Source organism: Equus caballus, chromosome 6 (assembly GCF_041296265.1).
Source record: "Equus caballus isolate H_3958 breed thoroughbred chromosome 6, TB-T2T, whole genome shotgun sequence".
Lineage (NCBI taxonomy): Eukaryota > Metazoa > Chordata > Mammalia > Perissodactyla > Equidae > Equus > Equus caballus.
The window spans coordinates 64,820,042-64,836,947 of record NC_091689.1 but is presented as its reverse complement, the minus strand read 5'-3'; the positions used below and the strand labels follow the sequence as shown (position 1 = coordinate 64,836,947).

At 39.9% G+C, this 16,906-nt stretch overlaps 1 protein-coding gene across 2 annotated transcripts in view; it reads left to right on the top strand.

Annotated features, from left to right (window-relative positions):
• Positions 1-4,051, top strand: part of ITPR2 (inositol 1,4,5-trisphosphate receptor type 2) — a 466,150-nt gene extending 462,099 nt beyond the window's left edge. For both annotated transcript variants that reach the window (XM_023644092.2, XM_023644091.2), the window contains one exon: positions 15-4,051. In XM_023644092.2, coding sequence (XP_023499860.2) covers positions 15-101 — 87 coding nt within the window. In that variant the 3' untranslated portion in view covers positions 102-4,051. The remainder of the gene's footprint in view (positions 1-14) is intronic.
• The last annotated feature ends 12,855 nt before the right edge of the window (positions 4,052-16,906 follow it).

Below are 16,906 nucleotides of genomic sequence, written 5' to 3'. Positions count from 1 at the left end.
TCTTTTCCCCCCAGATGACAGAACAAAGGAAGAATAAGCAGAGACTGGGCTTTCTCGGATCAAACACACCCCATGTGAATCATCACATGCCACCACACTGATACCATGGGGGGAAGCCGTGACTAGCCTTTCATCAGTGTCCTGCCTGATCACTGGATAAAGAACTGAGATGGAGAGGAGTGAACAGTGCCTATTGTTGAAAAGTTACAAACAACCAAGTGCCAAGATGTTGAGTGGTTTAGCTCCGAGAACAATTTATAACTGTGTTTTCATGGTTGAGAAGATCAAACTTAAAATGCAGCCACTAGCAAGCACACATCACGCATTCTTAATGCAACGTGAAGTAGCTTGCTCAAACGCACGGAGGGACAGGGAGAGGCAGGGTGGAAGGAGATGCAGCTCGGAGAGAACTGCCTTTTGCTAAATCGATAAGAGTCAGTTTTGTCTTAAACACTGACTGCAACCTTGGTCATGGTTGATTGGAATTTTATTTCTTTTAATTACAGCATATAGGTCAGTGATGCAGGAAGTCCTTTGGTGGCTAAGTTTTACTAAGGAAAATAACTAAAAAGATTAAAAATGAGAGTTGCAATGAAAAATGTTAATGCTTCCAAACTGTAGCTGTCACAAGGCAATTTCCTTATTTATAACATGCAACATAATGGATTTACAGCTCTAGGAACTTAGTGCTTCGGAGTCTAGGCCCCTCACACTGACAACACAACTGGAATGTGATTCCTTTCTCCCAGATTCAGAGAGTCTCTGTCGGTATGGAGTGCAAAAGGAGATTTTCTTATAGCTTGTTAAAAACATGTTTTAAGTCCTGTATAGGCTAAGATTTTAAAAGATCTGGGGAAGAAAAAGCTGACAGTAAGCCCCAGGGAAGAATTTTTTGAGAACATATATATGCTATTAAACTATATTGAGATTAATAAATGAAAATGCTTAAAGGTGACAGGAAATATTGAGAAACTTATGATGGTGGCATTGCCTTTTATAAATATGAAGTAAAAGCTATTTGATTCATGTTTGCTGTGCTTAAGGAACTGAGTGGTTTTATTTAACCTGTTCTTGCAGTTAGGAAAAAAAATCCAAGAAATTTATTGAATGCTCGAAAAAAATGCAGCATTTCAACTCCCTATTTTAAACTATATCAGTAAGAGCTTTTGGAAAGGTAGAAAGATAATAATCTCTTCCCCAAATTGTTTTTGTGTTAAATTATGCAGCCAGAATTTGTGGAAGAAGAGAATAACCTGCCATGCTCATCTTAGTCTTAGAGACTATGCTTTTAGAATGTTAAAGCAAAATTCAGATAATGAAAGTGACAGGAGAACTGCTGTGTGGCAAGGAAGCAAGGCATGTGACACCAGATCCTGGGGGACGCTTTGCAAATTGACCTTCTGGCCCCTGCCCCCTCAAGAACAAAACATTGCCTCCAGAGTCTTTAAACTCTCAAATTATTACCACCGAGGTTTAAGGTCCAGACAAGGTTTGCTATGACCATTGTTAAGGCTTTTGGATTGTTTTAATATAGTTTAAGCTATTGGCTCCTGAAATTCTCAAATCATGATCTAGGTAGATTATAAAGGATGCCTGAATCAATCCTTCTTCCACACACTGTTAAAATGTAGACTTGGAGAGAAGCTGTTGAAGCCGAGAGCGACAAATATTTGAACTGAATCTACAGGTACCACCTCCACCCCCAGTACCTCCCCAGGTTAAGAATTCTTCACTCTGACACGACAGTATTTTTCCTGACCAGGCACTGAAGGACTATGATCCAAAAATACTAAGAAATTGGGATATATATCTGCATGCAGGACAGAACTTTGAACCCAGTAGGCATTCAATAAATGTATGAGAAATTCCACTGTCATTCAGTTACCCTTAATTCTTTATTAAAACTTTAAACTATCTTACATATTTGATTTTTTTAAATGGCTTCACCAAAATTGAAGTAGACCAAAGCATCCATTTTTTTAAATCCAAGACCATCATTGTTATTAACAGGATTAGACGAAGTACACTTTAAAATATTTTAATTAGGCAGAGAGTTTTGCAGGTAGGGAAAAGAAGAGAAAGATAGATGGCTACATTTCGGTATAGGAACCTACCTCTGAGCACAAAATAAAATATTTCTGATGTCTGAACATTAAGAGAATAAATTAATTTGTACAGGTGAGAGCAACCTGTCTTTCAGATGAACTATCTCATCTTTTCTTACACTGTGATAGTTCTTTTTTATAGAAAATAAGTCATTGGGTATATAACCGCTATCAAGAAATGGCCTAACCTCTCCAGCCACGTGTAGTGGCAGCTCTCTGTTTCACAGCATATCGTCTCCTACGGGAAGTATCCAAAAGAGACTGCAACCAAGAAGTCTCTTATTTAATCAAAAGTGAAATATTTCTCAGTTGTGTTTCTCTTTCTTTCCTGCCTAGATGCTTAGAGATTACAAAGCAAAATAAACAAAAACAAGGCAACAAAAAAGCCATTTTCCAGGCTATTAAATTCACGATAGAGAAGATAGTTGTGGGAAATTTGACACTGGCTATAAATTTATATTTGTTTTGTATATGTTTGTTAATGCAACTGGAATATTTGACCTAGGTGAGTCTCAATTAACATTCTCATATTTATATAGTGATATTAAAATAAATACAATCATTTTGATTTTGATGTTAAGGGAAATGTTTTATTATTTAGTTATTAAAATTCATATTGGTTTAAAAGTATCAGTTTCTGCTGAACATAATTTTTAATTTCAAAAGGATTTTATTCCTCTACATGCTCCATTCTGAAGCCCAAGAGTTTCATGCAAGTATGTTTCCTTAATTAAAATATCAATATTAAATGAGAACAAATGTTTGTATCATATGACTATAATGTTAATAAATAAATTATACACAGGTAAAATTTAGCATAGCTTTACCCCTTAAAAAAGTTAGTTTAGAATCCGGCTTATTTTCATTTCATATTGAAATTTTTCTGTTGGTGATGAGGATGCAGTTTCTAGTAGATTGTTGATAATATCAGGAAGATACTTCATTCAAGCCAGAACCAATTGTGTACTTATTTCCATATTCTCAGCCCCCAGCTCATTGCTTTGGCTACCCTTCTTAGTTTATAGTTGTTTTATTGCAAACAGCAATGCAGGAGGGCCCACCCCCTCCCACCACACCCCACGGCTGAGAATGAGCGGAGAGGCTGGAGATCTGGAGATTTGGGGGAGGGAAGGTAAAGACTGGGACTTCACTAGGGTTAGGGAAAAGAAAGAATAAATAGTAGATAAGATAAAAAGGGCTTACCCTCTGGCACCCAGCTGAGTGGGACATAAGTGAGTAAATATTTCACAGGCATGATGATGTAACAGATCACAGACTCAAGAGATAACCTTTAAACATGCAGAGAACAGTGCTTTGTGGAGAGCAGCTATAACAGGCGTGATCTCTCCATCTATTAAATCTTTAGGGAATAACAGATCGGCATAGTCTGACCAACAGACCCATTCAACATGTTACAATGCAAAACGGAGTAGAGCAGACATCTTAAACACAGATGCCTACAGGAGCCAGGCAGGTGACAAAACTGGAGTTGTGAGGTGCACACCATATATAGGGAGTGGGGAGGCTGTGGTGAGCTTTCTATTTGCCAAATTTGGCAACCAATTCCAGTTTTTAGAAAAAGCCTAAGGCCAGTTGAGGCCGACTAGTCACTCATTTGCTCTCTCTGAAATAATTGTTAAAAAAGCCATCCCATTTACAGGAAGAAAACATACAAGACTAAAAACCAAGCAGAGGAGCAAAAATGCATGTGAAACTTGAGAAATCTGAAAAGAAATTCAGGTATCATCTCTGGACTGGAGTGTTTCCACAGACTTGAATAATTTATAAAATTATCATACCAGTACTTTTCATATCACCAGCAGCCTTTTTTTTCCTGCAGGAGAGGATTACTATATTTGCCTCAAAAAACATGATTCTAATATAATATGTCAAGACCAGATAAGTATAATTTATAAATTATTATTAATAAAATTGGATTTGTATAACTTTTTTTGTGTTTTACTTTAAGTGCTGTCTTTATTTCTTACCATGTTTCTAAATAATATATCCATTGGTATGAAAGTCATTATTATTGCTATTATATGTAGCGAGACATGGGGGACAAATAGTCTGGTGACCTGAACCACCTTGATGAGCCAATCCAGATGGACAACTGCGCTCACCATTTATTGGGAATTGTCCAAATCCCCGCTTGCCCAACACCTCCTGGTATATCTACATTGTGTCTGAGACTCAATGTGGGCTCAGTGGGCACAGGCCATTGGTCGTCTAGGATCCCCTGGCTCTTAACACTCAATGCTTCAAATGATAGTTCCTCTCAGAAGAGAACGGAGCATGTGACAGTTGAAATCAAGATAAGTTGCACGAATCACATGCAAACCGTAAACAGAATTCTTTGCTCATGTGGGCGTTTTTCAGTGTGCCTCAATTCCTTGAAGCAGTGTGGCAAGGATTGTTTTGTTTTTGTTTTTGTAATCAGAGGAAAGGTTGAAGGACAATGGACGATGGGTTCCTCTTCCAGGGAGAGTAATTGGCGTGAAACGCAAGGGCATGTATGTGAAGGGGAGTGGATGGATGTCCGCAAGTTACCCTGCCTTTGAGTGGTCAACCGCGGTGCTTTGAGGAAGGAAGTCTTAGCAAGGCCTTAGTCTGTGTACTTTAGCCTCTCTTCTGTCCCTCCCAACAGCAGAGGTGCTGGCACATCACATGGAGCCTACCACATGGCAAACAAACAAACAGAGAGACCAGACTGGATGCAGGTAGAATATTTATAGGAAGGGAGATTAGTTATTGAACTCAGTTTGACTCAATTTAACAGAAATTCTGGTTTTTATATTTCCATGTGGATTTTCCCCTAGATTAGCCTGTTCTCTTTTAACTCTGGTCCTTAGGGTAAGATCAGCTCCAGGTAGAGTTGCCGTCCTCACAGCTGTGGAAATGTGGATACAGGTGTGGATTTCCTCTGCAATCCACAGCAGCTTATCCTTCCAAAGTTCTCCTCCCCTCAAATCTCTTGCATAGCAAAAAACTTCTTCTGAAGCTGCTCCCTGTTCTAATAACTATGCTTTTAGTTTTGTCTTTATTATTGTCTTCACTTTGGACAATTGTATTCATCTTTACATATGCCATAACCTGTTCCTTCTTCTCTTCCAACGTGGATCAAATGTTTCTTTGTGATCCTGGTCTTCGCAGCAGTATACTCAAATAGAAATTCTATGAACACAATACCTTAAAAATAGACTCTGCTGTATAAAAATATTAATGTATTTTATATCAGTTAAGGTTTTACTGGAGAAGCAAAATCATGATGCGTAACATGGACTGAGAGATTTATTTTAAGGATTTGGCTTCATGCAGTTGTAGCGAAGAACTGGTGAAGAACTCTGTGGAAAGCTGGTGCTTCTGCATCTGATGGTGGGTCCAAAGTCACTGTAAGTCGGTGGGGCTGGCAGTCAGGAAGAAAAGCTGGGTGTAAAGCAGGGAAGAATAAGGATAAACTGGAACCCATGAGGACAAACTAAAATTTGCATCTAGCTCTCACCACCTCCAGACTCCATAGCCCATGCGACCTAAAAAAGAAGCTGATGCCTTCACCGTGGAGCTGCATGTGCTTCTGATCCAGGACTCAGAGAACTGAAGGAAGAGATCTGATGGAGCTGGAGGACTGTGCGCTGGCTGGTGCCCCACACCAATGAGGAGAGCCAGGAGATCAGGCTGTGAGCTGCAGTGGCACCTATTGCCTACGCCTTCTAAACTTAATGACTGTTGCTTCACTTCCACCTTCCAAATCTCATGAAAATATCTCCTGTGGTCAAAATTAACCTGTAATCCTGTGAGAAAGGGGATTCTGGGAAATGCAGTTCCAACTAAGTTAAATTGACCTAGTACAAAGCCACTCTACTGGAGTAGAGCTTAATGCTCACCAATAGTGATGGTCCTTTCATACTTTGCATACTGGACACACAGAAGACACACTTCCCAGAACCCATTGCAATTGGGTGGAAACACATGACTAGTTCTGAGCAGTGGATTGTGAGTGCAGTTGACAAGCTGAGGTGGTAAAAAGCCCCTGTACAATCTCCAGTTCTTTCTCTGCTGCATCAATCATGGAGGCCAAGATGGAACCAGCATGAATTGCTGAGTCCCCTCTTTAAAGGGAGCTACCCTGGAGAGCCTTGAGATGCACAGTATTCATGTGAGTGAAAAATAAACTTCCTGTGTTAAGCCACTGAAATTTAAGGGTTTTTTTTGGATGTTGGTAAATAAATGATATCGAGTTATGTGTGATTGTTAGTGCAGCATAACCCAGCCTACCTGACTAATTTTTTCTGTTGTTGTTACTGCCTTCAAGTCAATTCCGACTTCTAGAGACCCTGTGCACAGCAGGTCAGAACCCTGCCCGTCTTTTTGCGCCATCCTCACCTTCTGGTGCTGTATCAGCCAATACTCCTCTGCTATTCATAGGGTTTTCATGACCAGTTTTCTCAGAAATATGTGGCCAGGTCCTTCTTCCTAGTCTGTCTTAGTCTGGAAGCTCTGCTGAAATCTGCCCACCATGAGCAACCCTGCTGGCATTTGAAATAGTGGTGGCATAGCCTTCAACATCACAACAACACACAGGTACCACAGTGTGACAACCAACAGACAGGTGGTGTGGTTCCCTGACTGGGAAATGAGCCAGGGCGCAGAGGTGAGAGCACCAAATCACCACCAGACCACTGGGCTGGCTACCTGACTAATATAGACATATGTATTAGGCACCAGAAGACTGACCCAAATTTACAACTTCTGAGATTTATCCAGGAAAAATGTAAAATAAAGATAAATCTATATATGTAAAATGTTCATCATATCATTATTTATAATTCAAAATTGAATGCAGTCCAAAGGTCCAGTAATTGGGTGTGTTTAAAAACTTATGATTCTGTCACAAGAAGGAATGTTGTGAAATCTATGAGAAGTATATAATTTGAGGCAACATTGGAAAACGGGGGATAAACGTAAAAAATGGCTACAAATTATCTGTATACTCTTAGCTATATAAAAGCATGTTTCTCAAAAAGACTTGAACAAAGTACATTATAATGATATTTGTTTTAAAATAGCTACAGGATTATACATTATTTTCCTTTTTATTTTTTTAAACTTTTTGTAGTTTTTAACATTGCTTTTATAGTTTAATAATGACATTTTAAAAAGGGAATGAAAGTTGTAATAAGTCCAGCAAGTGTTTCCTAAAAGCAAATTTTCCCAAATGCATTTACATTTTTATAGGGTCACTGGAATTGTAGATTAAGTGAATACCATAGCCACAATTTGTATTTACTTCACAAGACATTTAATAAAATTTACATGATAATCCTATGGACAAGATAGAAAAATTTGTCCTGGAAGAGAGTAGAGTTCTACAAATATGTATGCAAGTGAACAGTTTTACTTAATGTGAAAGTATCCTTGGCCTACTGTTAGATCTCTGTCCTTGGCCTTTTCCTGACCAACATTTATTTTAATGTCTGGGGTAAAGAAATAGACAGCAAAATTATAAAATGTGGAGATGACATAAAGTTGGGAAGTAGAGTGTACATGATGGATGACAGAGTAACAATAATGTCAGAAAACTGGAACAATGAACAAAGCTATTCTGATGAACTTTAACTCGGAGAAATGTAAAGTTTAGCTCCAGAAAGCTCAGTTGCATAAAGATAGGATAGAATAGACAACCATTCATGTAAAAATCAAACAGACTTCGAGATTGTGAATAACCTCTAGCTCCATATTTATATATTCATTTGCTTCAACATATGTTTATTTAGTGCTTAGTATATTTAAAGAATATTGCCAAAGTCCAGGAAAGATATGATGAGGGTTTTATTTCAAAGAGTAAGTACTAGGGCTAGAAAGAGGAGTTGGTTACAAGAAATATTCAAAAGGAAGAATCTACAGAACTTGATCCTCAATTTGGTGAGGAATAACAAAAAGGGAGGAATCCAGAATGATTCTTGGGCTTTGGGCTTGATGAATGGGAAAAAAGTGATGCTGTCTATTGAGATAGGGAATCCTGGAGGAGTAGGCTGTGGGGAGAGGATAAGATGAATTTGTTCTTGGACATACTGAGTTGTAGTTCTTTAAGAGACATCCAGGAAGAAATATCCATTAGATAGTTGGATATGTAGGTTGAGAGTCCACGAAAGAAGTCAGGACTAGAGATAAAAGATTTAAGAGTCATCAAGACATACATGGCAGGGGGACCAAAGGAATAAAGGAATGCTAAAAGACAGAGAATAGACATTCAGGAGAGAAGGTCAAGGATAGAGCCCCAAAGAAAATCTAGTAAGAGAAGCCAGAAAAAAAAAAAATGAGACAGAAAAATGAGAGAGCTAGTGTGAGAAGAAAAAGGAATGATGTTTCAGAAGGCAAGGGAGGAGAGAGTTTCAAAAAGGTATGGAACATCCTACCAAATATGCTGGTAGACTGTCAGAGCCTCATGTATCCCCTGCTGACTTTCTATTCATAAACACATAAAAACTAGAGAGTAATACCATACCTAGTGCTTTAATATAAAAACAAAATACCATAATCATACATAAACTAGATAACTCAATACCATTACTACAGCTAAGAAAAATCTATTAAGGACTTTTTCTAACTGCTGCTGGGCCATGCGCTAGACATTCCATTCTCAGAATCAGTTTGTGGACAGCCTAAGGTAAGACAGTGGGAGAAAACTTGGACTCAGTCTCACAATTTGTCTCTAATTCCAGGACATGGGCCACCCTCAACTGAAAAACAGGAGGCCATCCCTTTTTACATGAGAACTATGTTCTGAGTCAGTCAGTTCCCATGTCAACCTTCCCTTCTGTGCTTTCCTTCCCATCAAATCTCATTCTGCCTCTAGAGAGAAACTTCCTGTATATGGCACTACAGGAAGTAGAATGGGGTGGGCAAGAAACAAGGTTCATCTTGACATGTCTGCTCAGTGGAGGAAAAGCATTGTGAGCCTGGACAGGAAGGTTGCTGGAAGTAATGTTTACTGGACCTTGTGGTTCTCCACATACATTGAATAAAAAATTATGCACTGCATCTGATTCTACTTTAAGAGAATCTAGACTCAGTGTAGAAGGAAAGTACTTCTACAAGGATTGCTTGCTGGGCACTACCATTGGGGGTGCCAGCATGCATATCAACCTGCTCAAGCAAGAGGAATAAAGTAGGAATGCAGAAAATGGTCTTCCACCAAAAGGAGCTCTGTGTTCTCCTTCCCCTGGCACTGCCGATTGAAGGCAACTGCAAAGGTAGCACCATGCAGTCTCAGTGTGGCACAAGACGCCCTAAGGAGCCAAGTCCCAGCCACACTTTCAAGTCAGCCTTCAGATGGTAGACATACAACTGAATGCTGAACTAAAAAGAAAGTGCCAGAAGAGCTTTCTCCACATCTGAATTGGTTACATGAAGGACTACAGATAAGTATAAGCTCAGGAAATTTTAAATGAGAAGCATATCACTATCACCAGTTCAAACTCGCTTCATAATTGTAGGCTCCAATTTCTGGCTTCAAGAACACATGACGATTTACCTGTGTTTTTCAACAGTTTTAACATTGTTCTATTGGTTCGACATGTACATTGTGGTATGTCCCTTCTATTGGTTTAAAATGACACAGCAGCGCTGTGTGTGGACACACATATAAACACAAAATAATAGATGTACTGTACTACAAACTCTTGAGATTGACATTAAGTGTACCCTGTGCAACCCTATTACTCTAGTGTCACCTTTAAAGACCCTGGGCTGGCTCAGGGAACGAGCTATGCAGGCAGCCAATCCCACACAGTGTGGTGGCCAATTCTGTGAAGGTCATGCCCATTTCTGATCAGCCAGATTCACTGTCTCCTATCTGATATGAACTGTCTATTACTCATTAGTCATTCTTTAAATTAAAACTAACTGTGTGTGTATGGAGGATGAGGGGATAAAGTAGACAACTGACTTCAGAACACACTTTGTAAAAGAGCACTGATGGGAGGAGAAAAATGACCATTTTCCCATTAGGTCACCTTATTGGCTAAAGGTCGTTGATACATCCCTAAGTGAGATAATTTACTGAGTTCTAACTTTGTGCCTAATACTATATTCTTGGTGGAAGTGCAGGTAGGGAACTAAGAAATAAAAAGACATGACTTGTCTTTTAAAAACTTAGCTATGGAGAGATACAGAGCCATAGACAATTGTGAAGCCAGGTGGTAAGTGTGATAAGAGAGGTAGATATGGAGCCCAGAAGGAGGAGGTTGGAGGAGAAGGAGCGGAGTTCACAGCTGGAGCATTCACGTTTGTGCTAATGCTCATAGCAGCTAACCTTCCCTGAGTGTGCAGTGAGGCTCTCTAAGTGCTGCACAGCTTGAACTCGTTTAATCCTCATATAAACCTATGAAGTAAGTATTATAATCACCTCTAGTTTAAAGATGAGGAAAGTGAGGCAGGAGGAAGTTAAGCAATCTGCCAAAAGTTCCACAGCTTAGATCTGAACCAAGGCCGGCTGATTCTAAAATCCATACTTTTAGCCCATGTGCTATCCTGTGTACTGAAAAACAAATAAAAGATAGAGGATAAATAATCTTCCGGAAGAGGTGGGAATGTAGCAGTGATGTTTAATAGTTATGGAAAGGCAGAAGCAGGAGAGGTAGAGGCAGGAAGAAAGTTAAGCAGTTCTCAGGAGATGAAGATCCAGGACAAATGCCTGAGGAACAGGAGAAAATGAGGACAAGCTCTGCCTCTTTGTACATTTATTTATCCATCAAACATCCGGCAGGGTCAGACATTGTTCCAGGCACTGAGCGAGGCACTGGAGATAGAAAGATAAATAAAACATAACCACTGCTGTTGAGGAGCTCACATTTCAGGGGTGAGACAAACCAATATATATTTCAGTACAATGTAGTAAATACTATGGTCAAAGTATAGAAGGTGCCATGGGACCTCAAGAAGAAGGCGCTATGTCCAAAGTGCGGAGCGAGATTGCACAGAGGAAATGACATTGAACAATTGAATGGGAAGTTAGAAGTGACCAAGGAAAGGGCTTAGGGAGAAGGGGCATTTGAAGTCACAAGCAGAGTGAAAGCAGAGAGAGAGGAGAGAAAATGAACCATGTTCATGGAATGGCCAAAGTCATAATGGCTGGTGTGTCATGCAGGGGTAGTAAGAGCCAGGCTATGAAATTTTTCCATGTTATTATCCTAAGGAGCAATGGGGGACCAGCAGAGGTTTTTATATATATATATATATATATATATATATATATATATATATATAGTACGCAGAACATGATCATGTTTAATTTAAGAATGTAACTGGAGGTAGAGTGAGGGATAGATTAGAGAGAAAGAAGCTATCAACAGGAAGGTCAGTTTAGGCAGGAGGTTGTTGCAAAGATCCACCCAAGAGAACAGAAGGCTTGAACCAGGACAGTGATGGTTTGAGAAAGAACCATAGACAGGCCCAAGAGACATGAATGAGGTAGCGGTCCAGGACTCTAGATCAATAGAGGGAGAGCTGTTGAGGATTATCTTAAGGTTCCAATATGGGAGAGAGGGTAGATGTCCATTAGCAGGCAGAGAAAATTCATAACAGTGAGTATGTTTGTGACATATTTAGTTTGAGGAATGTACAAGGCATCCACGTATAATTGCTAAGGCAAAATTAGTATCATTCTTGTCATCTCCTAATACCTTATTTTCAGTGCCAGATTGCTTCATTGTAGAGACATTAGTAATGGATAGTAGATATTGGGTAACTGAATCAGTTTCCTGAACATTACAGATGGAGCTGCAATACTTGTGGCATACCTTGACTTTGGTTAAGAAGAACCAAGGTTTATATCAAGTTTTATAGTGCTTTGACATATGTTGTTACTTTCAATCACCCCAGCAATCCCAAAGATGTGTTTAATATCCTTCCAAGGTAATATTGAATATCCTCCCAATTTTACAGATGAGGAATCTAAGTTAGTTGTCTTAGTTATCACAAAGTTAATAGCAGAGCTAGTACAACACCACCTACTTCAACCTTTGCCTGTAGAGAGAGGTCATCCTCATGAGGCTGCAAACCCACCAAGGTCAGAAGTGGTTGTGTTAATTCTTGTGGTCCCGATGTTTATCACAGTGCCTAGGACACGATAGCACTGAATCACTCAATTTATTCATCTGTGGAATGAATGAATGGATGCCACACATCTAACATTCCAGAATTCTTTACTTTGTTAAATAACATGACTACATTCTTGAGTAAATATTTTCATGGAAATGAAAAATTAAAGATATTAGTCAGGCAGCTGTTACTACACGTGAAATAGCTGGGGAGAGTGGGTAGATTCCATTAGTTAAAAGAACACATATGAGAAAATGAATGTTTTAAAAGAGAATACGTGAAAAGAGATATTTGCATGTAATCTAATTTCCCAAACTGCTGGCAGGAAGTCCCTTTGCTGAATCCCACCTGAACAAGTGTTTTCATTGCTAACTTTCCAAGGGTGTGTCTATACACCAACTCTCCTTGCCGTCTCTGCCTGCCTCTCTCTATTTTATTACATGACATTTTCATTGAGCTATTGAAATTGGATGTGTCAGACACATTAAAAGCAATGGCAGTTGTGGCAAGTTAGTTGATATATTTTAAAATAAACCAAGAGGGCCATGTAGATGTCAGGGGAATAAATTGCTCTGTTTAGCAACAAGTGATTTATTCAACTACTGTAGACAGGGTCCAAGGGATGCCAAGCTGCATACATTTTGGCAAAAGCTAAGCTATTTTCTCAGAAATCTCTCATGTGGGACCAAAATAAGAGCAGGAGAAGTTTATGAGAAGATTAATTAAATTCTTGATTTGCGATTGACCCCAAGGAATAAATTTTATTTTCTGTGTGCTACAAAATTGACCTTGTAGCATTTCTGAAGGTGTGACACGTTCTAGAACCATCAGGTATTAGCATTGACCCAGACTTCCTGGGCTGCACTCAAACTGAAGCAGCAGTATTTCTCCCTAGCTTACCTGTGAGGGCGAAGTGTGATGTTTCTAAGACTGTGGTGAGCAGAAAGGCAGAAGTGTGGGATTTCTCTCTTTCTTCCTCTCACCATTCAACCTGGGTAAGTAACTGCTCGATAGAGGTCATCAATATACGTGAATTGATTGGAATCTGAAGTTGAGCAAGTACAGCACAGCAGCTAAAAGTAGCTGGAATCAGAAGGGCCAGATATGCATCCTTGTTCTGCCACTTCCTTGCTGTGTGACCGTGAACAAGTTTCTGGCCTTTCTGTGCCTCATTTTTGTCATCTGTAGATGAAGGTAGTAATAATACTGACCACATACAATCAATGTGAAGTTAAATGAGTTACTGCAAAAATAGAGGACCACTCGCAATTGTCCCTTCTCTTGTCTTATCATCAATCCTTCTCTCTCTATTTGTTCATTTGCCTCAGCAGACACATATACTGTAATAGCTTCCTTGAAAAAGAATCCTTGATCCTACATCCTCCACCAGTTTTGATCTTATTTCTTTTCTCTCATTTACATCTAAACTGCTGGAAAGAATTGTGCATATGCTTTTTGATCCACTCCAGTTAGATGTTTATCTCTATTATTCCAATGAAACTGTTCACCAAAATTACCAGTGGCCTCCATCTTGCCTAATCTAAAGGTCAATTCTAAAGGTCCTGTTATGGAACACTTTTCAGCAGCATTTGGCCCATTCTCGACTCTCTCCTTCTGAAACAATACTCTTTCTGAGTTCTTTTCTTACTCCGTTGGCCACTCTTTCTCAGTCTCCTTTGCAGTCACTTGCTCACTGGAATGCCCCAGGGCTGTCTCTGGAATTATCCTCTCCTTTTTCTACACTCCCTAGATGATTTCATCTAGTCATATGCTAGCTACAGACACGGATGGCAATGACTCCCAAATCAAAACCTCCAGCTGCAGCTTTTCCCCTGGAATCCCCCAGACTCCAACTCATTTTTCATATCTCCCCTTGGATGAGTAATAGGCCTCTCAAATCCTAATGCAGCCAAACCTCATTATTCACAGATCCCATATTTACAAATTTGCGTATTTGCTAAAATTTATTTGTGACCCCAAAATCAATAGTAGCAGTGCTGTCACAGTCATTTGCAGACACATGCAGAGCTACAAAAAATTTGAGTTGCCCGACATGCACGTTTCAGCTGAGGTGGACCATGGCAACGCTCTGCCTTCTTGTTTCAGTTCTCATAATGTAAATATGCATCCTTTTGTGATCTAATATCACACTTTTTTCATTTTTGTACGTTTTTTGGTGATTTCACTGTTTAACGTGTTTCCAAAGCGTTGTGTTAAAGTGCTGTCTAATGTTCCTCAGGGTAAGCGGGCTGTGATGTGCTTTATGAAGAAAATACGTGTGTTAGACAAGCTGCATTCAGGCATGAGTTATAATGTCATGGGCCATGAGTCCAATGATAATGAATGGACGATGTATATTAAGTAAGGTGTCTTTACACAGAAGCGTACATAAAACAGGATCACATATTGATCAGTTGACGAAAACATTTGTGACCAGGGGCTCGCAGGAATCTAATCCTGAATTTCCCCTAGGAGCAGTGGTTCAGTATTGATTAATTCAGTGTTCATGGTGACTTTGTGGAGCATAACTGTTGTGAATAATGAGAAATGACTGTACATCCAAAACTTAACTGTGAATTCCTCCCACTCCATTCTTAGCTTAGAAAATAACTTCATTCTTCCAGTTGCTTAGGCCAATTACCTTTGTTCTTCTTTTCCTCCCACATCCCATATGCAATATATCAGTCAGTCCCTTTCAGGTCTTACTTTGAAATTGTTCCACTTCTTATACCTTCATCGTTTCAAGCCTGGTCCAAACCATGATCACCTTGATGGTGGCAATAGCATCCCAATTGCTTACGGTGCTCCTATCCATGAGCATGCCCACCCCAACATACATACAAATAGATACAGAGTAAACCATGGGCTTATGAAGACAAGCAGGTTGTACCATGTTACTCCTCTACTGAGATCCCTCCAATGGCTTCTCATCGTATTCAGAGCAGAGGCAAAGTCATCACCACAGTTTTCAGCTACACTGTCATCTCTGCTGAACCTCTAACACATCCTGATTTGCTCTCGCCTCAAGGCCTTGCACTTGCTGTCTGCTCTACTTCAAACATTCATCCTGCAAGGACTCACATGGCTCCTTTCCTTACTGCTTTTGTGTTTCTCCTCAAATGTCAGCTTATCAGAGAAAGCCCCCCTAGGTACTCCATATAAAACTGTACCTCCCTTATTCTCTGTCTCCTTACCCTGCCTTATTTTTCTAGGTATCGATTATCAATCAATATATTATAAATGTGTTTATTGTTTCCTCTCAATAGAATGTAAATTTTTTGAGGGCAAGGACTTTATCTGTTATGTTCACTACTATATCCTCGGTACCTGAAACAGTACTTGACACAAAGTAGATGGTAAATAAAAACGTGTTAGGAATCTGATTGATTCTTAATTCCTTTTACATGAAATGGAGATGATACTACTCCTATTTCACACTGTGACTTCTCTATAACAATGTTAAAATATACTTCAGGGGGCAAGCCCGGTGGCTCAGCACTTATGTTCGCAGGTTCCGCTTCTCGGTGGCCCGGAGTTCGCCGGTTCGGATCCCGGGTACAGACATGGCACCACTTGGCAAAAGCCATGCTGTAGTAGGCGTCCCACGTATAAAGTAGAGGAAGATGGGCATGGATGTTAGCTCAGGGCCAGTCTTCCTCAGCAAAAAGAGGAAGATTGGCAGTAGTTAGCTCAGGGCTAATCTTCCTCAAAAACAAAACAAAACAAGACAAAAAAAAATATATATATATACTTTGGGCTGCCTTCTCCGCTTATATGGCATGCCCCTGGGCCATCTTCAACAACTCGGCTCAGGGAAGGCACATGCTCAGTGTTGTCCTAAGCAAAGCAAATGGCACACTACATCCCAAAGCCAGATATCAGTAATGTTGAGATTTTCTACTGTCCCTGCCTCTTGGCTTTGGTAAGGAGGATTAAGAATGACTGTGTTGCTTCAGAAAATATCTTCTTGAAAGCTCTATAGATGCTGTGCTTTGATTGTCTCATAAATTGCCTGTTTTCTTCCCAGTAAGAATTATGGAGACAGCTTCCTTTGCAAATGAAGATGTGCCATCTGGGAATTTTGGTTCCCATGCAGGATCCACCACAGAGAGATTATCATCCAACCAACTGTGGTATTGTGACTCAAGACATTCACATAGATTTAATGCTTGCAAAGTAAATTGCACGATTCCCAGGTGTTAGGGTCGCTTCCCAAGGGTGTTTACTTAGCTTTGAAAGAAAGGTTTCCCTTGGAACATACTTCCTGGTGAGCAAGATCAAGATCAAGATCAGACGTTGCTTAATAGATGTTAAATAGATGCAGAGTAAACCATAGGCTTATGCGGAGGAATTAGCTTTTCAGGCAAACACTCTTCAGTCTTGATCAGCAAGCCAGGATTTTAGGGCAGACTCAGGACTGGAAGCAACGTGCACTGGGGATCTAAGAAACCACTCACAGAGTCACCATTCTTCCAGGCTCAGGCTCCTCAAACAAAAATCCCACTCTGTTCCCAGGCCGGAGAGCCTCCAGGGTCGGGATTGCTCAAGCCACAGTTCACAGATATGTCACTGTACTGATTTGCTCCACAGATATGCACGCAGGCTGGCCCCATCCACGACAGTCCAAGTTAACAGAGATGTGGGTAACTGATATTTATGGCAGAAGAACCACATGTTCATTGTGAAAAATTTGGAACATA